The sequence below is a fragment of the Lissotriton helveticus genome, chromosome 1_1 (genome assembly GCF_964261635.1).
Source record: "Lissotriton helveticus chromosome 1_1, aLisHel1.1, whole genome shotgun sequence".
Taxonomy (NCBI): Eukaryota; Metazoa; Chordata; class Amphibia; order Caudata; family Salamandridae; genus Lissotriton; species Lissotriton helveticus.
The window spans coordinates 323,000,322-323,026,055 of NC_136057.1; the positions used below are offsets into that span (position 1 = coordinate 323,000,322).

General features: G+C 43.6%; 1 protein-coding gene across 1 annotated transcript in view; it reads right to left on the bottom strand.

The window, feature by feature from the left end:
- Positions 1–23,083: 23,083 nt before the first annotated feature.
- The window catches only part of PTN (pleiotrophin), a 149,842-nt gene continuing 147,191 nt past the window's right edge, over positions 23,084–25,734 (bottom strand). Inside the window, exon 4 of the mRNA XM_078671802.1 lies at positions 23,084–25,629. Coding sequence (XP_078527928.1) covers positions 25,577–25,629 — 53 coding nt within the window. The 3' untranslated portion in view covers positions 23,084–25,576. The remainder of the gene's footprint in view (positions 25,630–25,734) is intronic.

Below are 25,734 nucleotides of genomic sequence, written 5' to 3' on the forward strand. Positions count from 1 at the left end.
AGGGCCTGTCATATACTTCGGCTGAAATTGATGAAATTATGAGTGATCTATCAGTGTTCGCGGATGTGAACATAGCACAAAGCATTTCCACGACAAAAGATTGGGATAACCTGACGGAACTGAAGAAAAACAGAATCAGAACCATCCTACATGGAACCATACTCAAACAATATTTAACTAATAACATGGCACCCAAGGGGTTATTGGTTTCTAATGCTCCACGTATTTTTCTGGAGGATGAAGCATTTCGGAAAGACTGGGCAGCCATAGCGTGGCACTGCACGCACGATTGGATAGTCTTAATCCTAAAGACAGCCATAAGACTCTCTGAAAAAATTCAGGTGGATATCCAACTGGCGGAAGGAACTATGAAGACCACCATCACAGGTTTTAAGAAAAAGCTGGACGAACTAAACAAGGAGATGACAGAATATAAAGAGAACCTGTCACAACAGAAAGTACAAAAATTTCAGAAAGACTTAAAAAGGTTCTCCATGACAAAGGCTTACCCATACTTGGATCCTGAATATGTACCGCCGTCAAAAGGAGATGATAATTCTGACGCTTCCAGCAATGCTTCCAGCAATACCTCCAACACCAGTACTAACTCGAGTGGCGGAGGCACTAAACAACAACGAGGGCGAGGACGGGGTAGAGGACAAGGCAACTGGCCACCCATGAACCCAGTACCGATGCAAGGGTATATTGATCCCTACTACAACCCACAAAATATGGGAATGTATGGCTGGCAACCTCCGTTCCAGCAACCTTTCTTCCAACCGAATGCCTATAGACCGCCTTTTTTATACCGGGGCGGGAGAGGACGGGGAAGAAGAAAAACCCAGAATCAAGGGGGCCAAGTACATTGGGCACCGGAAGATCCGAATGCGAGCAAGAACAGGAACAACCCACAACAAGCAGGCCCAAGCAGTCGGAAAACTTGATAACAAACCTGTCAAGCAGACAATTGAGTATGGCTGAAAACTCAGTACTGAACAAAGGCTTGGGATATGTACCCACTGCTAACCTTGATAAATTCAGGTTGCACTGTGAACTGTCGTCTTTCTTTCGTAAACTACGATTGAAAGCCTTTTTTGAGAAAAAAACTAACAATGAAGAAAACCTGGACATGAACGAAACGGGACTTAGGAATAAGTCCACTTTCTTACCACCACCACACTTGATTCCAGTGGAAATTTCCACATTTGAGCAGGCCGTCTTTAATGAGATTGAGACAACTACGCCGAAAAAACCCTTTATGAACTTAACTAGGGAAGAAAGGAGTGCCCTAGATAACCTGAGAGACTGTGACACTATTGTGATAAAGCCTGCAGACAAGGGCGGAGGTATTGTGGTGCAAGATCGCACAGCCTATCAAAAAGAGTGTCTCCGACTACTAGCAGACCAAACCAGCTACTGCAGACTACCGGTGGATCCAACAGAAGATCTGGAAAGCGAGATAAAATCGCTAGTGGAACATGGCGAGTCGGAAGGCTTTATATCTAAACAAGAGGCTGATTTCTTATGCGGGAGTGAAAAAAAGATTCCATATTTTTACACCCTCCCCAAGATACACAAGAACAAAACACCACCACCTGGCAGACCCATTGTGTCTGGCATAGGGTCGGTATTGGAACCCCTTTCACAATTCTGTGATGTATTTTTCAAAAAAATGGTACAAAAAACAAGCACCTACCTCCAAGATACAAAAAGTTTACTTCAAATCTTGGATCAACTCACTGTTGCGAATGACACTATACTGGTGAGTTTCGATATAGAAAGCCTGTATACCAGTATTCCCCAAGACACAACACTGGATGTACTAGGTCGAGCCCTTGCAAAAGAAGAGTGGACGTCAAGAACCCCTAGAGAGTTTGTTCTAGAATGTGCAAGATAGGCTCTCAAAAGAAATTATTTTGAGTTTGAAGGCCAGATTTTCCTACAAACGGGTGGGACATCCATGGGCAGTTCTTTTGCTCCAAGCATAGCGGGATTGTATGTTTACGATTTCGAGGAGAAGTACATCCTTGGTCAAACAAACCCCTATAGCTCAAACATCTTAATATGGCGCAGGTACATTGACGATGTGCTGACCATTTGGAAAGGCACCGAGGACTCTTTGAATTCCTTCTTTAATTGGATAAATACTTGTGATGAACACCTACGCTTCACTTTTGAAAAAAGTCCAGATACACTTGTGTTTCTTGATATAACAATCACAAAAACAGATGGTAAACTAACAACTGTGACCCATCATAAGCCAACTGCAAAAAATAACCTGCTACGCTTCGACAGCTTCCACCCGAGACCTTTGCGTGAAAACTTACCCTATGGGCAATATCTGAGGCTTCGTAGGAACTGCAGTGAACTTGCTGATTATAAAAACCAGGCAGAGGATCTCACAAAAAAACTGCAGAACCGGGGATACCCAAAAAAGATTCTCCAGAAGAGCCAAAAACGTGCGCGGAACCAACCACGTTCTGGTCTCTTAGAACATACAAACAAAGCTGCTGGAGAAATACCCCTGACATGTGTTACTACCTATAACACCATTTCCAATGACGTCTCCCGAATAATAAGGAAACACTGGAATATCTTAAATACTGGCAACCTGGAATGGGAAAAACCCTTGTTCAGCTTCAAAAGGGCGCAGAGTATAAAGGACAGGGTGGTCAACACAAGACCAATAAAGACAAACCCCGAAAGGGAGACACAAACAACGCTATGGGATTTACCAAGAGTGACAGGCCACCTCAGATGTGGTACCTGTAGTGTCTGCCCTTTCACGAAGAACACAAAAACGTTGCAATTGGAACCAAATAAGACCTGGACTATCAGGAGTCATACAAATTGCAACAGTGAGAATGTTGTCTATATGCTGACATGCCCGTGTAACCTAAGATACGTGGGTATGACGAGCCGAAAAATAAAACTCCGGATAGGAGAACATAGAAGCACTATCAGGTGCCAAAAGACAAACACAAGACTAACTGAGCATTTTCTTGCAAAAGGCCATAAACCAGATGACTTAGAATGGACCATCATTGAGCAAGTCAAGCCAGGTACGAATCTGACTAAAAGACTATTTGAAAAAGAGCAAAGATGGGTGTACAGGCTGTCTACCCACAAGTCGGGTTTGAATGATAATATCCCGTGGAATAGTGTATTGGCATGAATAACTATTCACAAGAAATATCATGATGTACCGAATTTTGCACAGAACATCGCATAAAATGAAGACTTCATAAATATACTGTTAATATAGTCGAATTTCTGACTCTGTCCGCAGGTCCGTTGCGAGTTGCCCCTCTCTTTTGCACTGGCAATGAAGCTACCCCTATTTAAGCCCTAATAATGTAGGAATATCCTTCGAAAAAATACAACAAAACGATCGATCATGTAAACGATTGGTTTCTATGGCAACGTAAACGAGAGACACCCTCTGACTACGTCTGCCAGATACAGATGACACCAACTGAAAGCGCCGCCCTCGGAGCTCCCTGGTTGGCCAATGGCGGAGTCACGTGACTACCCCACGTGATGCGGCCACGCCCAACCAGGAAGCGCTCCAAACGATACTTTACCGGTAACCACAGTGAGCACCGGTTACTCCTCGGGGCACCACCAGCCGGAACCAAGTAGGTTTACCGCCTGATGAACAGAAGCAGCAAGTAAGTGATGCGCAACCGTTTTAATGCGGGAACAAGAGGTTCCTCGTATTTCTGAATTAGTAAGCCGGCGGGCAAGGCTACAAATTCAATTGATCACAACAACTATAACCGGGCATATCTTTCCTTTCCCTTTCTTCCTCCTTTCTACATAACGATTTGAAGGAGACGGACTCTTGCCGTCTTGGAAGTGCAGGTGCCCATGAAGCGGCAAAACCGCAAAGAAGCGTAAGCTAAAAAAAAATATCAGTCGCAACTCACCAAAAGCGACGTCACGAACGCCCACATATTTCAGCAGCCGTTCACTTCGTGATCACGAGTAGAGATCACTCACTCATAGCACGCCGATTATTTTTCACCAGCTATTCACAAAAATGCCAGAAATAGGTCGACACCACTTCTTTGGCATGATCCGAGTAGCGACCAGCCACAGTCCTGTTATAGCACTGTAGCAATGTAAATAAAATAGATGAATCCCTCTGTTCCAACTCAGGATTATCATCTACTATCGACTTGGTATGGCTATATATGTTAAATGTGACGTATATGTATTGTCTACCCTAGTATGTGACCCCGTCCTGTTTGTTTTTTGTTTCCCTGTTTTTACAGGTTTTTTCTTTGAACAAAAGAATAAGCACTTATTTTACACGAGTCCACAATTTGTGCACTCTAATCTGGACTAGGGCAGGACGCACCTTAGCGTGTGTGGACCACCCAGCTCAGTCACATGGTCCTGACGAAAACCAATTAATGATATGATGGTTGAAACATGTAGACCCTTTTAAATTTTATTATTTACCACACTTCACATAGCACACTTAGCTATTTTTATCAAACACTAATTATACCACCGAAGCCTACCTAATTAGGCATAGGTGCAACACGTTTTTAATTAAGGGTTCAAGCACTCAAGAATAAATTACTTGCAGTGAGTAGTGTTGGCCCTTTTTAAACCACTTGTTTGATCGCCTTGTACATATAAAAGAAAAAAACGAACCAGCTCCACTGTAATCAGGTGTCGCAGCACACCCTATAGGCATTCGGCCTATGGGGTGGGACCCCGATGATGAAGCATGTCACCAACTAGGTTGGTGAGTGAGGGGTCTTCTAAAAGGATATGTATTATCCAAAAACAGGCTGAGGCACATGGTGCTGAACTGAGCACCCTAGCCCCTATCCAGAGGAACGCATTTTTACGTTCTCTCTGTTTTTGAGTGGATACTCCTTTATTGTTTTTGTAAGTAATTCTGGGGACCAGGAGTTCTCAAACTCACATTGATAAAGTGTAAAATCCCTTACTCTCTCGCTTTGTTATTTAAGATTTAGGCAGCGCACAGCTGCGAGAGTGCTTAACACAATAGATACCACATCACTACACAAGCAATCTCTATTGTAAACATGGCCGAGAACCAGGGCCTGTCATATACTTCGGCTGAAATTGATGAAATTATGAGTGATCTATCAGTGTTCGCGGATGTGAACATAGCACAAAGCATTTCCACGACAAAAGATTGGGATAACCTGACGGAACTGAAGAAAAACAGAATCAGAACCATCCTACATGGAACCATACTCAAACAATATTTAACTAATAACATGGCACCCAAGGGGTTATTGGTTTCTAATGCTCCACGTATTTTTCTGGAGGATGAAGCATTTCGGAAAGACTGGGAAGCCATAGCGTGGCACTGCACGCACGATTGGATAGTCTTAATCCTAAAGACAGCCATAAGACTCTCTGAAAAAATTCAGGTGGATATCCAACTGGCGGAAGGAACTATGAAGACCACCATCACAGGTTTTAAGAAAAAGCTGGACGAACTAAACAAGGAGATGACAGAATATAAAGAGAACCTGTCACAACAGAAAGTACAAAAATTTCAGAAAGACTTAAAAAGGTTCTCCATGACAAAGGCTTACCCATACTTGGATCCTGAATATGTACCGCCGTCAAAAGGAGATGATAATTCTGACGCTTCCAGCAATGCTTCCAGCAATACCTCCAACACCAGTACTAACTCGAGTGGCGGAGGCACTAAACAACAACGAGGGCGAGGACGGGGTAGAGGACAAGGCAACTGGCCACCCATGAACCCAGTACCGATGCAAGGGTATATTGATCCCTACTACAACCCACAAAATATGGGAATGTATGGCTGGCAACCTCCGTTCCAGCAACCTTTCTTCCAACCGAATGCCTATAGACCGCCTTTTTTATACCGGGGCGGGAGAGGACGGGGAAGAAGAAAAACCCAGAATCAAGGGGGCCAAGTACATTGGGCACCGGAAGATCCGAATGCGAGCAAGAACAGGAACAACCCACAACAAGCAGGCCCAAGCAGTCGGAAAACTTGATAACAAACCTGTCAAGCAGACAATTGAGTATGGCTGAAAACTCAGTACTGAACAAAGGCTTGGGATATGTACCCACTGCTAACCTTGATAAATTCAGGTTGCACTGTGAACTGTTGTCTTTCTTTCGTAAACTACGATTGAAAGCCTTTTTTGAGAAAAAAACTAACAATGAAGAAAACCTGGACATGAACGAAACGGGACTTAGGAATAAGTCCACTTTCTTACCACCACCACACTTGATTCCAGTGGAAATTTCCACATTTGAGCAGGCCGTCTTTAATGAGATTGAGACAACTACGCCGAAAAAACCCTTTATGAACTTAACTAGGGAAGAAAGGAGTGCCCTAGATAACCTGAGAGACTGTGACACTATTGTGATAAAGCCTGCAGACAAGGGCGGAGGTATTGTGGTGCAAGATCGCACAGCCTATCAAAAAGAGTGTCTCCGACTACTAGCAGACCAAACCAGCTACCGCAGACTACCGGTGGATCCAACAGAAGATCTGGAAAGCGAGATAAAATCGCTAGTGGAACATGGCGAGTCGGAAGGCTTTATATCTAAACAAGAGGCTGATTTCTTATGCGGGAGTGAAAAAAAGATTCCATATTTTTACACCCTCCCCAAGATACACAAGAACAAAACACCACCACCTGGCAGACCCATTGTGTCTGGCATAGGGTCGGTATTGGAACCCCTTTCACAATTCTGTGATGTATTTTTCAAAAAAATGGTACAAAAAACAAGCACCTACCTCCAAGATACAAAAAGTTTACTTCAAATCTTGGATCAACTCACTGTTGCGAATGACACTATACTGGTGAGTTTCGATATAGAAAGCCTGTATACCAGTATTCCCCAAGACACAACACTGGATGTACTAGGTCGAGCCCTTGCAAAAGAAGAGTGGACGTCAAGAACCCCTAGAGAGTTTGTTCTAGAATGTGCAAGATTGGCTCTCAAAAGAAATTATTTTGAGTTTGAAGGCCAGATTTTCCTACAAACGGGTGGGACATCCATGGGCAGTTCTTTTGCTCCAAGCATAGCGGGATTGTATGTTTACGATTTCGAGGAGAAGTACATCCTTGGTCAAACAAACCCCTATAGCTCAAACATCTTAATATGGCGCAGGTACATTGACGATGTGCTGACCATTTGGAAAGGCACCGAGGACTCTTTGAATTCCTTCTTTAATTGGATAAATACTTGTGATGAACACCTACGCTTCACTTTTGAAAAAAGTCCAGATACACTTGTGTTTCTTGATATAACAATCACAAAAACAGATGGTAAACTAACAACTGTGACCCATCATAAGCCAACTGCAAAAAATAACCTGCTACGCTTCGACAGCTTCCACCCGAGACCTTTGCGTGAAAACTTACCCTATGGGCAATATCTGAGGCTTCGTAGGAACTGCAGTGAACTTGCTGATTATAAAAACCAGGCAGAGGATCTCACAAAAAAACTGCAGAACCGGGGATACCCAAAAAAGATTCTCCAGAAGAGCCAAAAAGGTGCGCGGAACCAACCACGTTCTGGTCTCTTAGAACATACAAACAAAGCTGCTGGAGAAATACCCCTGACATGTGTTACTACCTATAACACCATTTCCAATGACGTCTCCCGAATAATAAGGAAACACTGGAATATCTTAAATACTGGCAACCTGGAATGGGAAAAACCCTTGTTCAGCTTCAAAAGGGCGCAGAGTATAAAGGACAGGGTGGTCAACACAAGACCAATAAAGACAAACCCCGAAAGGGAGACACAAACAACGCTATGGGATTTACCAAGAGTGACAGGCCACTTCAGATGTGGTACCTGTAGTGTCTGCCCTTTCACGAAGAACACAAAAACGTTGCAATTGGAACCAAATAAGACCTGGACTATCAGGAGTCATACAAATTGCAACAGTGAGAATGCTGTCTATATGCTGACATGCCCGTGTAACCTAAGATACGTGGGTATGACGAGCCGAAAAATAAAACTCCGGATAGGAGAACATAGAAGCACTATCAGGTGCCAAAAGACAAACACAAGACTAACTGAGCATTTTCTTGCAAAAGGCCATAAACCAGATGACTTAGAATGGACCATCATTGAGCAAGTCAAGCCAGGTACGAATCTGACTAAAAGACTATTTGAAAAAGAGCAAAGATGGGTGTACAGGCTGTCTACCCACAAGTCGGGTTTGAATGATAATATCCCGTGGAATAGTGTATTGGCATGAATAACTATTCACAAGAAATATCATGATGTACCGAATTTTGCACAGAACATCGCATAAAATGAAGACTTCATAAATATACTGTTAATATAGTCGAATTTCTGACTCTGTCCGCAGGTCCGTTGCGAGTTGCCCCTCTCTTTTGCACTGGCAATGAAGCTACCCCTATTTAAGCCCTAATAATGTAGGAATATCCTTCGAAAAAATACAACAAAACGATCGATCATGTAAACGATTGGTTTCTATGGCAACGTAAACGAGAGACACCCTCTGACTACGTCTGCCAGATACAGATGACACCAACTGAAAGCGCCGCCCTCGGAGCTCCCTGGTTGGCCAATGGCGGAGTCACGTGACTACCCCACGTGATGCGGCCACGCCCAACCAGGAAGCGCTCCAAACGATACTTTACCGGTAACCACAGTGAGCACCGGTTACTCCTCGGGGCACCACCAGCCGGAACCAAGTAGGTTTACCGCCTGATGAACAGAAGCAGCAAGTAAGTGATGCGCAACCGTTTTAATGCGGGAACAAGAGGTTCCTCGTATTTCTGAATTAGTAAGCCGGCGGGCAAGGCTACAAATTCAATTGATCACAACAACTATAACCGGGCATATCTTTCCTTTCCCTTTCTTCCTCCTTTCTACATAACGATTTGAAGGAGACGGACTCTTGCCGTCTTGGAAGTGCAGGTGCCCATGAAGCGGCAAAACCGCAAAGAAGCGTAAGCTAAAAACAATATCAGTCGCAACTCACCAAAAGCGACGTCACGAACGCCCACATATTTCAGCAGCCGTTCACTTCGTGATCACGAGTAGAGATCACTCACTCATAGCACGCCGATTATTTTTCACCAGCTATTCACAAAAATGCCAGAAATAGGTCGACACCACTTCTTTGGCATGATCCGAGTAGCGACCAGCCACAGTCCTGTTATAGCACTGTAGCAATGTAAATAAAATAGATGAATCCCTCTGTTCCAACTCAGGATTATCATCTACTATCGACTTGGTATGGCTATATATGTTAAATGTGACGTATATGTATTGTCTACCCTAGTATGTGACCCCGTCCTGTTTGTTTTTTGTTTCCCTGTTTTTACAGGTTTTTTCTTTGAACAAAAGAATAAGCACTCATTTTACACGAGTCCACAATTTGTGCACTCTAATCTGGACTAGGGCAGGACGCACCTTAGCGTGTGTGGACCACCCAGCTCAGTCACATGGTCCTGACGAAAACCAATTAATGATATGATGGTTGAAACATGTAGACCCTTTTAAATTTTATTATTTACCACACTTCACATAGCACACTTAGCTATTTTTATCAAACACTAATTATACCACCGAAGCCTACCTAATTAGGCATAGGTGCAACACGTTTTTAATTAAGGGTTCAAGCACTCAAGAATAAATTACTTGCAGTGAGTAGTGTTGGCCCTTTTTAAACCACTTGTTTGATCGCCTTGTACATATAAAAGAAAAAAACGAACCAGCTCCACTGTAATCAGGTGTCGCAGCACACCCTATAGGCATTCGGCCTATGGGGTGGGACCCCGATGATGAAGCATGTCACCAACTAGGTTGGTGAGTGAGGGGTCTTCTAAAAGGATATGTATTATCCAAAAACAGGCTGAGGCACATGGTGCTGAACTGAGCACCCTAGCCCCTATCCAGAGGAACGCATTTTTACGTTCTCTCTGTTTTTGAGTGGATACTCCTTTATTGTTTTTGTAAGTAATTCTGGGGACCAGGAGTTCTCAAACTCACATTGATAAAGTGTAAAATCCCTTACTCTCTCGCTTTGTTATTTATGATTCGATAGAGTGTCAAGCCAGTCAGCCACCACCTCCGGACGATCGAAAAAATAAGTCCGCTCTGCATGTTCAATTCGTAACTTGGCCGGAAAAAGCATGGCATATTTGAGGCCCATGTCTCGCAATCTACTCTTCACACCCATGAAGCCAAGTCTTTGCCTCTGGACCGATTGGGTGAAGTCCGGGTAGAAGCTGACAGTGGTGTTTTCAAACTTTGTAGGGCCACTCGTCCGTGAGGCCTGCAGGATAGGGTCCCTGTCTCAAAAATTGAGGATCCTGGCTATTATAGGCCGCGGCGGGTGCCCAACTTTGGTTGACCACCCGGAACTCTGTGAGCACGTTCGATTGTAAAGAACTTACTCAGTTCCTTAGGTGCAAGATGGTGAACAATTAAGTCCTCAACAAAGAGGTCCGCTGCCGGGTCCTCCGCTTTTTACGGGACCCCTATGATACGGACATTGTTCCGACGAGCCCTCCCTTCATAATCCTCGAGACGACGTATAATGAGGTCGCTGTTGGTCTTCAAGCGACGGACATCTGTTTGCAGATCAGTGACATCACCCGTCGGACTGGATGTCTTAATGTCCAAAGATTTAACTTTCTCATTCGTTTTGTCCAGATCTGCACGGATCAGATTGACATCAATCACCACAGTGTCAAGTTTATGTGCGAGAGCCTCAATTTGGTGTACTAATGAGGATTTGATTCCATCAATCGCGGCCATGACATCTTGCAAAGTTGGCTCGATCGCTGAAGTAGGTGGCTCCCTCGTGCCAGCTCCACCAGGAGAACCCTTAGGCTGGGTATAGCGATCCATGCTGTTGGATTGAGTAGAGCCACCCCGCCGAGTGTTCTTAGGTTTCAGCCTGTCACCCTCCGATTTCCCCGCCATTAGGGGAGATGGGCCCGCGTGATTCGATGAAGCCAGACAGGAAAATGGCGACCTCCGGCCTCCTCGGGCGAAAACAGCCCCGGCCAGAGGGCACAAGTAGAAAGTTCCCCAAATCCGGCCAAAACAGTCAGGATCACCTTCGTGGGTGACCAGGTAGCCGTCTGTGGGCACAGAGGTAGGCTCGTTCCCAGTCACATGGCACTTTGAAGTCAAAACCGAAAGTGAAACCAATTGGACCGGTCGTATAAATCCCCTTAGGCCGCTGTTGTTCAACTACAGCTCGGGTAGCATGGCCACTCAACAGCCGGGCATCACGGAGGCATAGGCCACAATCTTCAAGGCACCGTAACTCCAGCTCCCGGGGTCCGATTAAAAATCAGAATGCAGATTTCGCCTCACGCGTGGTTCGTCTTCACGAGAGCATCGATGGAGAACAGGATATAAGACAGGATAGATGCGGGAGGTTGCGAGGGTCTCGGGAGCCCTAATCTCACGCGGCCATCTTGGTTGCGCGCAAAGCTCCTCCTTCTAAAATTGTATTTTTAACTGACATTCTTCTCCTAACTATACTGTCACTTTAATCTGTGTATTTTTCAGTGAAATTTAGTGGTTTTAAAAAAACTAAAGTAAGGTATTCCCATGCCTAACTATAACGTCACTTTAACCTTTGTTTTTTGTGAATATCTGAGTTTTTTTAGGTAAAGAAACAACATAAGCGGGTGTTGTTTTAAATACGGCAGACCTACTGGCTTTGTCAAAGTGTGAACACACCATAATATAAAAGGCAGATCTGTTGGTTTTATCAGGAGATCAGCCACCACATCATCATATATAAAGAAGACCTATTGACTTTGTCAAAAGGCATAACAATAATTAATAAATAACCAAACCTACTTCAGGGATCTGCGTGGCCTCATGTCTGATCTGGTGTGGGGAGGGTCACGCAAGCAAGTCTATATTCGTATACTACAACTCTCAATTCTGAAGGATGGTTTCGGGGTACCGGACCTAGAACCCTACTTTGCGGTGGCACAATTGCAATGCCCATGCGGTGGTTAGCAGATTATGCTATGGTCTATGGCCTGGTCTACTGGAATAGCTGTTGTTGCCTGAAGGCCCTTGCAGGGGCATGTGCAGATTGACGTGCATTGCAAAGCTGTGCAGGAATAGATTTATTCAACCATGTCGGGCACACCACCATATGTTCTTTAATTGCCACTGTGTAGCATTCCTGGGATGAGGGCCCTGTTGGACGCCTGTGACCCCGCACATTGGCAGGAGTGAATTGCCTCAGTGACTTATACACTGACGGAGACCTGTACTCCTTTCAGGAGCTGCAGGATAGTACTATGTTGGGAGCTGGCCAATTCCTAATATATAATGCCCTGATACTCGATATAAGGAACATCTGGACGGCGGGACTGGAGACCCCTCCCATTCATATCTGCTTACAATGTATACTGCCGCATGGATTGGGTTCCAGGGCTATTACAGTACTCTATGCAGCTCTGCACGGGGTGGATACGATGTGGTGCTGCTCCCAGGGGCGTAACACAGGCCCACGCAGCCCCCGCGGTGCAGGAGGCCTCTAGCTCCAATGGGCCCCCTCGGCACTGCACTGTGGCCGGAGAGCTCCTGATTGAGCCCGGAGGGGGCCCCTCTAAGTACCGTGCAGGGAGGCCCCCTCACTTTTTGTTACGCCAGTGGCTGCTCCGCAAACCCAGCTGTGACGCATGTCTGGGTACCATGCTAACTCCTAAGCAGTGGAGGATGACAGTTGAACAGGTGAAATGGGTTTCACATAATGCTCGCTTTAAGTTCACGCAGGTTACTTACTTGCATCATACTTACCTCATCCCACACCATCTCCGCAGAATGTTCCAGTGTGCCCAAGATGTGGTCATCAGGATTCAGCTTTTATCCAGATGATATGGAAATGTCCCCCACTACTGCAGACATGTGGACAAGTCATGGCCCATATTTCAGAGACCGTTCATATGCAATTACCGACTGATCCCCTAATTTGCCTGTTCGGTATCACGAAACGCACTTCAGCTCCATACTCTCCACGAACTGACCACCAACTTAGGACTTTTAGAGGGTCCAGGAGTGGAACTTGTTATCCCCCATACATAGATGACATATGTGAAGACCCCCCCTTTTTCTTTCATGGCTCTGTAGCCAGACGGGAAGGAGAGTGCGGTCTCGCCTATGGCAAGTTCATGATGCCCTGCTGCTTCCCTCTCTTAGCCCCCAATCAACCAATTCCCCAGGTTCACTAAGATTGCCCCCTGCTGCTCTGATTGTTGTTGTTTGTTTTGGATTATACACTTTATTGGTCATTATTGTCGAATATGCACAAACTGTTGGCACTTTTAAACAGAGGGTAATGTGATAATTTTCCCCTCCCTTCCACAGGAGTTGAAATCTATATCTGGATCTTCAGGGCATTATTCCTTACAGATGTTCCTCAGTGATGCCTCATATTTTAATTTGATCAGGCTGTGATATTTGCTATTGTACGAGCTGATGTGAGCGATATGCCTGTTACATTATACCACTGCCTTGACCACCGATGTACTGCCATGAGGTTAAAATGCCAATAAAGAAATATTTTTGTTAACTTTTTTTTATAAATACCCATAATATAATATATTCTTTATAAATGCACACGTCAATGCTCAATAATAATAACTGTCTCCCTAAAAATAATAAAACTAAGCATTTTTTATTAAAAAATAACCAAAAAACATGTGTTTGAGTCTTTCTTTACCACTCTTCAGGTCACAAAATGCAACCATAAAACTAACCACAGGGGTCCCTGCACACAAGCTAAAGAGCATACAGATCCAGATCCAGCTTTAGAATGATAACAAGTTTACCTGAAGTCATGCCCCAGAACACTCACATTTTATTTCATTCCTGGTGGGCTGTTGTGTTGCTTATGGCCTCCCACAACCCTTTTAAAAATTGTTCGTCGTGCCCCTGTCAATCCTTGGTACACCAGACATGCAGAATATTTCTAACAAAAAGCTTTGCATGGCATTATGGGGTGCTCCCGGAAGGGAGCAGTGAATGCTTAAGGAGCGGCCTTCAATCCTGAAGCGGTGGGGTCGCGACCCATTTTTGTTTTAATTATTTATTTATTTTTAACCTGGGTGCCCCGGGACAGCACAGTGCACTCAGAGTGTTTGTTTTTATTTTTAAAGTAATGGCAGCACGGAAGCCTACTCCTGCACTGCTGTCTCCAGTGCTTTTGTTTTTCATTTGTTTTATGGTTGTCCTAGTCCTTGTGGTTTTAGCATAACTTCACCGCTAAGCTATGAATCAACCTCCTCCATTCCTTAATGAGATTGGGGAACCAGAAATTCACTGGAAGGAATGGATAAATATATTTGCCTCCTACCTCATTGCCATAGGAGGCGAAAGGTATTCGGCGATTCGCAAACAACATATATTGTTGCATAACCTTGGTATTTAAGGTAGAAAGATTTATGACACCTTACTTGAACCTGAGTTAGACGATGAAGATGATGATACAGATGAGTTTAAAATTACCCTTTTAAAATTAGAGGCACATTTTGGTGACATGGTGAATGTTGTTTTGGAGCGACATAAGTTCTTTACCCGCATCCAAGGCAAACAGGAATCTGTAATCAATTACATAGCGGCACTTAGAGGCCTGACTCAACTGTGTGATTTTGGTGATCTTACTGATTTACTTATCAAGGACCAACTTGTCAGGTGTATAAACAATAGTCGTATTCAAGAAAAGCTCCTGGCAAAAAAAAAAAACCTTAAAAGAAGCAGTCGATATAGCGGTTTCTGTGGAACACACTGCTAAGTGTATCAAGGAAATGAAGACCCCCCCAATGAACTAGTAGCCAATGTTCGTAATAGCAGTGAGGCACAGATAAATTCCATTGACAAGGATGTATTTAAGGTTAAATCCAGAGAAGACAAAGAAAACCAATCTACTAGTGTAAAGAGAAGATTGAAATGCTACAGATGTGGCAGCACAAATCACCTTGCAAATGACGTACTGTATGCTGCGCGCAATGTCACGAGTGCGAAATGTAACAAGAAGGGGCACCGGGGTAGAGTGTGCAACAACAGTGAAAATTACCAAGTTAAAGTAGTGCACAGTGAAGAGGACTTCGCCCCAAAGTATGTTTTCCAAGTAAGAGCTAGGGGTCATGTACAATCCAATAACCTTAGGCCTATTGAATATCCTGAATGCACCATCTTGGTGAATTGTAAGCCCATAGATGTTTTTGCAGATTTGTGTGCCCCGATTACCTTACTGAATATCAAAAACATAAATGACATGTGTGATGACTCCAGTTTCGAAATGTTGGAACCTGACATCTCAGCTATAGGGTATGCCGATGAGAACATTCCGTTAGTAGGAATGATGAGTGTATGTATTAAATTCAAAAGTAGATCTACATGGGGAAAAGTGTACATGGTAAGCAAAAAGTCCAATCTGTTAGGTTGGCAGCATCAAAAAGAACTGTGGATTGTTCTTGATCCTAACAACAAAAATCAAGTTCTTGGAGCTGAGGAGACGGAGGAAACCAGCAAGGATTTAAACAATTGTGCGGTGTTGTGCACTGTCGAAGGCCAAAGTGTAAATAGCACTACAAGTGAGGTAACCCCTAACGGTGTCAACATCATTCCCATACAAAACACCAGAACCCCAGTAGAAAAGGGGGTGCCTGAAATGGTTTATGCTACATCAGGAACAGATAGTGTTAAGAGTCGTGCAGTGAATGTGGGTAATCTGTCTGATAGTCCCACAGTAGTTCCTAAAACTCCATGGTCTACGGTGGCGTTGGAGATAATATGTCTCACAAACAACTCAGAAGTCCTGAATGCATTTTTGATTGTTCTCATGGACTACACATCTCATTGGATCAAATACAAGCGTGTTTCGTGTTTATCTACAAAAGTTCTCATTGACTTCTTAAGAGACGCATTCGCATGTGAAGGAATACTAGCTTGCATGGTCACTAACAAGGATGTCAAGTTCTCATCTAGGGAAATTAAGTAATTCCTGGTTGAGCAGGGCATCAAACATGTGGAATCTACTGTATCTTGTCAAGGTGACAATGTCCCCATTCGGATGGCAATGCTTTGGATCATAAATCTCACTCATCTAGCTTGTACCAACAACATGGATGTTGATAAAATGTTAAGAGAAAATATTTGCGCATATCACACCTCTTCCGACTTGATAACGGGAGTTTCCCCTTTCACTTCCATAAGGGGAAGAGATCAGATTGCCAAATCTTTACTTCATGATTTGCCATGCATTCAGCCTTCCTGCTATGTGTATTCTTCATAATGGTTCATGTTGTCCATTTTCTACTATTACAGGTTATGCACGTGCTGTGCCTCCGTTCAAAGGGAGTTTCCTTTTCTGACATGTTTATATTTCTCTCTCATAGTATTGTTCTGCCTCTCTATCCTTTCACCCTTCCTTCCTGCTTTCCTGGGTATGCCTTATTTTTCTCTACCCCAGCTCTCTCACCTTTCCTCGTTCTTAGCCTTGCCTTTTCTTTTCCTTTCCCTCCGTAGGGAGATGTGTTGTAATCTCCTTTCTTTTTTCCCCTTACTGTTTCCTTCTTTCCCCTCCACTTGGAACCTTCCTCCCCTCCCCGCCTTAACCTGCCTTTTACAATGTTCCATGGGAGCTCACATTGGAATGTTGGTTATGTTATCATCTGCGGAGAGTGGGTGACAGAATAAAGACGTTCTTACGTACCTTCCTGAGTATTTTCTTCATTGCAACATCTATCTTCCTGCCAAATGTGATTATATTCAGCTGTTTTGGCTATAGAATTTTCTAAAGTTTTCTATGGCAAATTGCATGGGGAAAAGGCATTTTTGAGCGCCCTTATTTTCTTAGTCCCCATTTGATGAATTACCCCCAAAACTTTCCAAGACGAAGCTGAGGTGGATGAACTTTTTATTGGAAAGTTTGTGACGATTCATCATACGGTGCCAAATTTATTAGCATACTAAAAAATCAATTTTAAAACTCACTTGAGCGTAATCATCGTAATAAATTGAGAGGATGTTGTGAGAGTCTCTGTCTGCCGCCATTTGCATCAACTGCCTAGGAAAAAGGTGTGCGATGCCCAAAACAAGTCAGCAGGAAAATTTCAAAGAGGAGTTTGCTCACAACCATTGCTCTATCTTTAGCAGCACCTGACCTCCTGCGAGTACTGTCTCACCGAGGGGCAACTCTTTTCTTGAATTTAATGTGGCCAGCCGAGGCCACGAGACAGCACCACCACAAGATATGGACCGTTTCTGTTTAATTGGACAGTCTTATGTAGAGCAGGAGGGGATCTTTCACTATGAGAGCGACTCTGTGAGACATAATTTTGCCTTTTAAAGAACTGTTTTTAGTGCACTTGATGGCAGCGACCCAGATGGGTAATGAATGAACTTCCAGTCCCATGATGCAATTTTATAACTCACTTAAGCGTAATCATCGTAATAAATTGAGGGGATGTTCTGAGAGTCTCTGTCTGCCGTCATTTGCATCAACTGTCTAGGAAAAAGGGTGTGATGTCCAAAACGCGAGGAGTTAGCTCATGAGCGTTGCTCTCTGTTTTGCAGCACCTGACCTCCTGCGAGTGCTGTCTCACCGAGGGGCAACTCTTTCCTTGAAAAAAAAAAAAATATATATATATATATATATATAGATATATATATATCTATATATATCTATATATATATATATATATAAATATATATATTTTCACTAAAAATAACAAAGGTTACAGGGACATTATAGCTAGGCTGACATTTCATTCATACAAAACCAAAGAAATCTAGCCGTTATAGTTACCTTTGTTAACTATAACCCGAGCAACCCCAATGCACTGCCTATGACTTCACATATTACATCAGTCATGACAAGGTCAGTGGTATCACTGATGACATCTCAAACGACATCACTGATGACAGCCGTGATAACATCATGCAGTGACTGCTTCTAAAAAGTGTATGAGTGTTAAACATATATACTAAGGTGTAAAATATATATACTAAAGTAAATTGGTAAATCTGTGGGTGTATGAGTGTCTGCATGAATGACTCAGGGGGTGCATGACTGACTCTGTAAGTGAGTGATTAGGAGACTCAGTGAATGTATAGGCGAGTAACTGGTTGTGTGTCAGTTCATCTCTAAGTGGGTGTATGAGTGTGTTAGTGATTACATGAATAGCTATATGGGTGATTGATTGGTTGTCCGACTGCCTTTATGGTTGTCTGGTTCTCTGGGTGTGTGGGTGAGGAGGTATGTGACTGCCTCTATGGATGTGTGAGTGGGTGAGTCAGTGGCCGTATAGGGTTCTGTGTGCATGTCTGAGAAGTTATAAGGGTGAGTGTTTGTTTGTATGGCTGTGTCGGTAATTGAGTGCATGTATATGGGTGAGTAACTGGGTATGTGAAAGGCAGTATTGGTGAGTGACGAAGTATATGAGTGAGTGTATGCATGAATTAGTGAATATAAGAGTGGCTATATGGATGAGTGCATACTGCTGTCAGTGACTGAATAGGTGAGTGAGTATGTGTTACTATTTGTATGAGTAAGTTAGTGGATGTGTAGGTAACTGTTTGGGTGAGTACATACCTTTGTGATTGACTGTATGAGTGAGTGTGTAGGTGTGTGAGTACTTCTATGGGTAACTCACTCAGTGTGTGAGTGCCTGTATGGTTGTATGAGTGGGTATGTTGATGGCTGTATTAGTGAGTGAGCGGGTGTATAAGTGGCAGTATGGTGAGCAAGTGGATGTGTGTGTAGATCTATGAATCAGTGACTAGGTGTGTAAGTACTGCTATGGGTCTGTGAATGGGTTTGTGAATGGTTGTGTGGGAGTGGCAGTGTGTGTATAAAAGATTCTACAGTGGTGCAAGTGGGTACGTCAGAGATGATGTGGATGATGTCATCACTGATGTAATCAGTGATGTCATTTGAGAAGTCATCAGTGATGTCACTGACCATGTCATGAGTGATGTATTATGTGAAGTCATAAGCATGCCATTGCGGGGGCATGATTTATAGTTACCTCAGGTAACTATAACGGCTGAATTTCTCTGATTTTGTACAAGTGAAATGTCAGCCGTCCTATAACTTCCCTGTAACCTTTGGTTTTTTAGTGACTTACTAAGGTTTTTTTTTAAATTCTATTTGCTTACTACAACGTCCTTGTAACCTTTGGTTTCTTCAGTGAATTTCTAAGGGATTTTTAACTAGCAGTCACGTTTGGAGAGTGATGGAGAAAGGGGGCTGGGCCTCTGACCAGCTCTCAGAAATTATGCTGCGTAAGACTTACAGGAGGTACCAGGAGGGCTTCTTGCCCCCCAAGGTTCCTCTGGAGCCAAGGGGACTTTATCCCCCAACTAGTGGTGTGCCGGGAGGCACATTTGCAGAGTGGTGGAAAAAGGGAGCGTGGCCTCTGACAACTTCTCAGCCCTCCTACTGTGTAGGACCTACTGGAGGTAACAGGTGGGGTAGTTGGCCCCCAAGGACATCCTTGGGGACCAACTACTCCTCCTGTTACCTCCAGTAAGTCCCATACAGCAGAATTGGTAGGATCTGAAGCAGATCAAGTCCCCTTTCTCCACCATTCTCCATCCACTAGGGTATAGCCAGCTGGTTGAGGACGGTGGGTGGGCCTGAAGGCCACTGCGGTCCCAGTCGGCTCCCGCCTCCTGCATTGCTTTTACACCTAGGGACCTGCTGACATGCAGCTCCCTGGGTGTAAAAAGCAAAGTGTGCTCCGCTTTGAACAAGTGAGAGCAAAATGCTATTGCTTGTTCAAAGCGGTTCACACTTGTTAGCTAAGGGATGGTGGGAGCAGTGTTCCCACCATCCCATAGCAAACTGCAATGTCCTGGGAGTGGGCACCCCAAGACATTGCTGGAGCTGGCCCTGGGGGCTGGGGGTCCCCAGGGCCTATTACTGCTCCAGGAGGGGAGCCGAGCAGCCCCTCTCCCATCTTAGAAATAGCCCCGGGGAGGTGGTGGTCCCCGGGGCAGCGGGAGGGTACTTGTCCTCCCATTTAAGTATAGTAGTCCTGGGGATGTTGTGGTCCCTGGGGCTGTGTGGGGATGCAGAGCCCCCCACGCATCTTATCTGAATATAGCCCTGGGAAGGTGGCAGTCCCCTGGGCTGCAGGGGGCCCATGTGGCCCCACTGCATTTGAAGCAATTTACCCCGGAGAAGTGGCAGTCCTCGGTGTTGAGTTGGGGTGGTTGTAGACCCCCATGCATCTTAATTGAATATAGACCTGGGGAGGTGGTGGGCCTCATAGCCCCACCCCCATTTCAAACAATTAGCCCCAGGGAGGTGGTGGTCCCCGGGGCTGTGTGGGCGCATCTTATTTGAATAAATTCCCAGGAGGTTGCAGTCCCTAGGGCAGCGGGCCCCTGCATTTTTATTTTTTATTGGCCTGAAGCCATGGCCCACCCGGGGACCTATATTACACAAAGTGCGGGAGCCTGCACTTTATTTTCGAAAAAGTTCCACCAAAACGTTTTTAAAATATTCTTTTTTTGGCCTTGGGGGTCCTTGTGGGACTTCTTGAATATGCCTAGGCCATCAGGTTATTTCTACCCTTCCCCCTTTCTTTTTTAAAAAAGTTTTTGCTTGTGACTCGGTTCAATATCTGACAAATCTTTACATTTCTCTAAAACTACTGAACAAATTTACACCATTCAACAAAAAGAGTCCTTTCTGGACCAAGAGCTACCTTTTTGCCAAATTTACTGTAATTCCATAAGCAGTTCAGGCTGTAGCCATGTCTAAAATTCCCTATGGAAATTTACATGGAGAAAAAGTGTTTTGGGACCACCCTTTTTCTCGGCCCCCACTTGACGAATCACGCCGAAACTTTCAGCACAGCATCTTAAGTGAGTGACCCATTAGTTTTGAAAATATCGCGAGGATTTGTCAAACTGCGCCAAACTTATTGGCAAATCAAAAACGCTTTTCCTATGGAAACTAGGTCCTAACTATAACTACCTAATGGTGACCGCCCGTAGGTAATATATAAACAGATATATACATATATATATATATATATATATATATATATATATATATATATATATATATATATATATATATATATATATACACATTTATACACATATATTTATTTATTTTTTCACTAAAAAACAAAGGTTAGAGGGACATTATAGTTACGTTCATATTCTACACACACAAAACCATAGAAATTCAGTAGTTATAGTTATCTCAAGTAACTATAATTCGCGACCCCGCCATGAAAATTTTTCTCATCAATAATTTTACAGCAAATGTGGCGGCGATATTATTAATCATGTCATAGAAGGTCTCATGAGTGATGTAATATGTAGGGTAATTAGCAGTGCATGGCGAGGGTGCGAGTTATAGTTGCCTTAGGGAGCAAGTTGCAGTTACTTGAGATAACTATGACGGCTGAATTTCTATGGATTTGTGTGTGTAAAATCTGAAGATAACTATAACATGCATGTAACCTTTGGTTTTAGTGAATTTCTAAGGTCCTAACTATAACACCCCTGTAACCTTTGGTATATTCAGTGAATTTTTTAGTTTTTTTTAATGCTATTTCCTAATTAAAAGGTCCCGGTAACCTTAGTTTTTTTCAGTGAATTTATAGGGTTTTTTAAACATAAAGCAATATTTAATTATCAAATGTTAATCCAACTGCCACCATGCATGGCCTTTGGCCGAGCAAGGCTTGTGGGTTGGCCGCAGGGTCTGCAGTCAACTCCCTACATGCAGCTAACTCCACGCCTGTTACCCAGCCAGTGGCCAATCCTCCAAAGGGAGCCAATCCACAGCCCCCCTCCCGGGCTGTTTTTGGTTTTGGGGACCCCATCCCCCAACGCCCAGAACCTTTTAAAATGCGGAGGGAATAAGCAGCCCCCCTGCTGATTTCGGCCCCAGGGACCCCATCCCCTGGGGCCCAGCTGACAAAGGGGGGGTGCACTGGCACCCACACAGGGCACCCACCGCACTATGGTTGGTGGCTGTGGGGGGGAGCCCCAAGGCCCCTGCATAAACAGCTTGCTTCCTGCCTCCAATGGGAGCTGGCATTGCTCCTGCCCGCAGGGCTCCACCCTTGGGCGGGTGCATTTTTTTCATTGTTTCCCTGCTCGCTTCAGTGTGGGCAGAGAAACAGATGAAAAGTCCGCTCCCAGCTGACAGGAAATGTTTTTATGCTCCCGCCCGTGGGGAGAAGGCTTAGTGTTTGCTCCTGTTTGGCCAGAGTTTTTAAATTGTTCCCGCCAATCGAAAACAAACACAGCATTCCCTCCCTGCATCATTGCTGCCAGGGAAACCACTATGTCCCGGGGGAGGGCACCCCGGGACTTAGCAGGAGCCGGCCCTAGAGGACGTGGTACCCAAGGCCATTATATAGTGGCATGATAGTTAGGTCTAGAAATTAGATAAAAGCTAATGTTTAGAAAAACAAAAACACTGAAATTCACCAGCTATATGAGCTCACAGTTGGTAAGGGAATCTTGACTGGAGGAAATCTCTAATTCCAGTGCCAGGTGCTGGTACCATCCTTGGTTATATACTATATGCCAGATACTACTTTGTTATGTAGGCAAACACAGTGGCTTTAGAAGGTATAGTTGGGTTAAAGTTTTTTTATGCACTCTTTTTGTTCTTGCTAATCAGTTCTGTAGCCCTTGTGTGTCTCCACAAAAGCATCCCACATTAGATACTTAAGAGGGCCCAGAGATAATGTTAATTGACAAAGTGCCCACAATTCAATACAAATGAACCAGTGACAGGGTAAGAGAAAGTTGGACCATATTAACTCTGAAACGAAAGTGAAAAACAAGAACACCTTATGATTGAGAAACAACCAGGCTGTCCTTTCCATTGTCTTTAGCAGAAAAATGGCAAACCTAAAAATTGTCTACCAATTCTCCACCCCTAACCTTCGAATGCTAATACTAATTAATAAGGCACTATCTATAGTAATATATTGGAGGATCTGAAATGGCTGAATGATTGGGATGTTACAAAGCATCCAACATAAATAAATAACAATAAGAACAACAGAGATTCTTTGAAGCTGGGTGGTTAATTGTTAATAATTATTTATTATTTTGTTACTTATAGAGCGCACATGCCCTGACAGGCACATACACACTGTACAATCCAATACAAAGTACAGTAAATACAGCAGTTAAGAAATTGTACGAAAGGAACAAAATATAATACAGAGGAGATTAAAATAATGTAAAATACAGCAGCTATTAAAACTATCTTTCCAGTAATTGATCTAGGGACACAAGGAAAGTGATGAGAGATTGGTCTATTCATAATGCAGATGGAATCCCAGATTCAGGTGCTGCCTGTATCTCACAAAGGGTTGGTCCTACTAGGGTTTAAGGGGCAGCATGTCACATCTGACAAGTCATCATCCAAAAGGGTGAATAGCTTTCTTTGAGGGGGAATTGTGTGGTGAGTAATCACCACGTGTGAGTAAATAGCATCATGCAAAGTTTCCAACAACTGTGGATACACATACAAGTACACTCTATTGTTTAGGCCAATTAGGAAGGGCATTAAGGGTGATTTGTGAAGTACTTTGAACAGTAATATGGATAATAATATTTACTCGTTGAGTAGTAGAGTCACTGTTGAGAATAATAAAGAGACACACAAGGAATGTTTGGACATTCAAAGTGAAGGGATGCCAGTTCTGAAAAGTGTAAATCAATGACAAGTGGAAATAAGGGCAACTTGTGGTGTGTCTAAGTCTGTGCTTGTGGAGAACTTAAGGGGCATATTTACAAGTTAAGTGGCAGAGCATGGCATTAGCCTCCTTGGCTTAATGCCACGCTCCGTCACTTTAGAAACGCAGGGCTGCACCATATTGATAAGCATATGGTGCAGCCCTGTGTTCCCCCCGCACAGGTGCTAAATTTAGCTGCCTATCGCCAACGCAGGAACCCTAATGCAACAGGGTGTGCGTTGCAGCGGGAGATTGTTTATGTGCAGGAAGGTGTCACTTCCTGCACATAAACAATCTTTAAATGCTGTTTTGTAACCTCTATCTGTGCTGCTCAATGCAGCACACATAGAAGTTGAAAAAAGTAATTTTTTTAAAATATTGTTTATATGCAGGAAGGAGACCCTTTTTAGTGTTGGCCTTTTGCTGTTTCTATGTGTGCTGCACAACGCAGCACACATAAAAACTGCTTGTGTAATGAAACTGGTGCTAATGTAAAGCGCTCTGATGCCCGATACCTTGGGTCAAGTTTGCGCTATATAAAACAAAATTTAAAAAAATTTAAAAACGAGGTGAAAATAAACATTTCTCCCTGCTGAGCCTTTGTTAAGACCAGGTTTCCCCTTGTCTTAATTTTGGTGCTGCCTCATATTTACGTGGCCCTTGTAAATATGGGACAGCGTTGTGGTGGAACGCCCACAGCAACACCCATTGCCCTCCCTTTCACGCTAAGTGTAGCGTGAAAGGGTGCCTTATTTACAAGGCAGCGTTAAGCCACGTTAAGTGGCTTAACGCTGCCTCGTAGATAAGGCAAAGCCCCTAACGCTACCTCAACATCCTGAAAAGTGACATTGTGGTGGCTATAGAAATATGCCCCTAAAAGTCACTCATAAAGGATTAGGGAGAATTATGAGTTGTATTAAGGGCAAATTGTGAACTGTTTGAACCAATAATGAATGGAAATGAGGACACACAAGGAGGGCTTGTGTACGTGGTTAGGATCAAGCTGGATCACTCAAGAAGGATCTTGGGCCAACAACGTGTTGAATAATGATGCTCTTATGAAGAGTGGATGCCAATGTGATTTATAGACCTTTGAGTGGGTGATAGCCAACAATAAGAAGCCATGGGGAGTTCACAAGTGAGTCAATGCTGAAGTTAGCCCGCGGTCTCTTGCAAAGATTGTGGAACAACAATGTGGACAAGGGTAACCTCTTCTAAAGACTCTGCCAGTCAAAGCATATGTGACAAGAAGAAAGAGGCAATTTTTTCCAACAGCTGTTACTGAAAGGAAAGATGTGAAGGGTCTTTGCTACTGATGAAGAGGACCAAATCCTTCCTGTGAAGTTTGTGAGAAAACTGTCTCTGTCTTAATGAAGGGCCTTATTTTTGAAAAAGCTTAAGCAGAACTTTTGTGTGCAAACAAATCCGATGGATAGGTTTGGAGAACTCATTCGAGCAGACACGCGTGGACCAACTGTCTCATATTAGTGCTAACGCAAGTCAAACACATGCAACAAATGTTCTCAGCCTCACATTATTTAGTTTCAACTGAAGACACACAAATTACATTTTTCCATATGTTCATTTTCTCAACACAGAGTAAACGACTTCTAATTCGATTGAACATATTACTTAAAATGTCTAACAGGATTCACGGTTTATACATATTAAAATCATTAGAGTAAAAAAGAGATTTTTTTTTGGTCTTGCTATTCTATCCTTTCCCTATAAATATCTCAAGATATATTCCTATGTAGAAACACAATGGTTAGGTGGTCCAGCCGCTCCGGACCGGGTCCTTCCTCTTGACATGCGTTTTCTCCCCACTCTCCGCTCTAATCCAGCATCTTCTCTGCTTTTCTGCCTTCCTTCTTCTTCCTTTTAGATTCTGAAAAACCAATAAAATGTACTTGTTAATATATTTATGACTCTCCTTTTAGACAATCACTTTTAATAATCAGAACTGCATCGAACAGACAGTTGCACCACAATG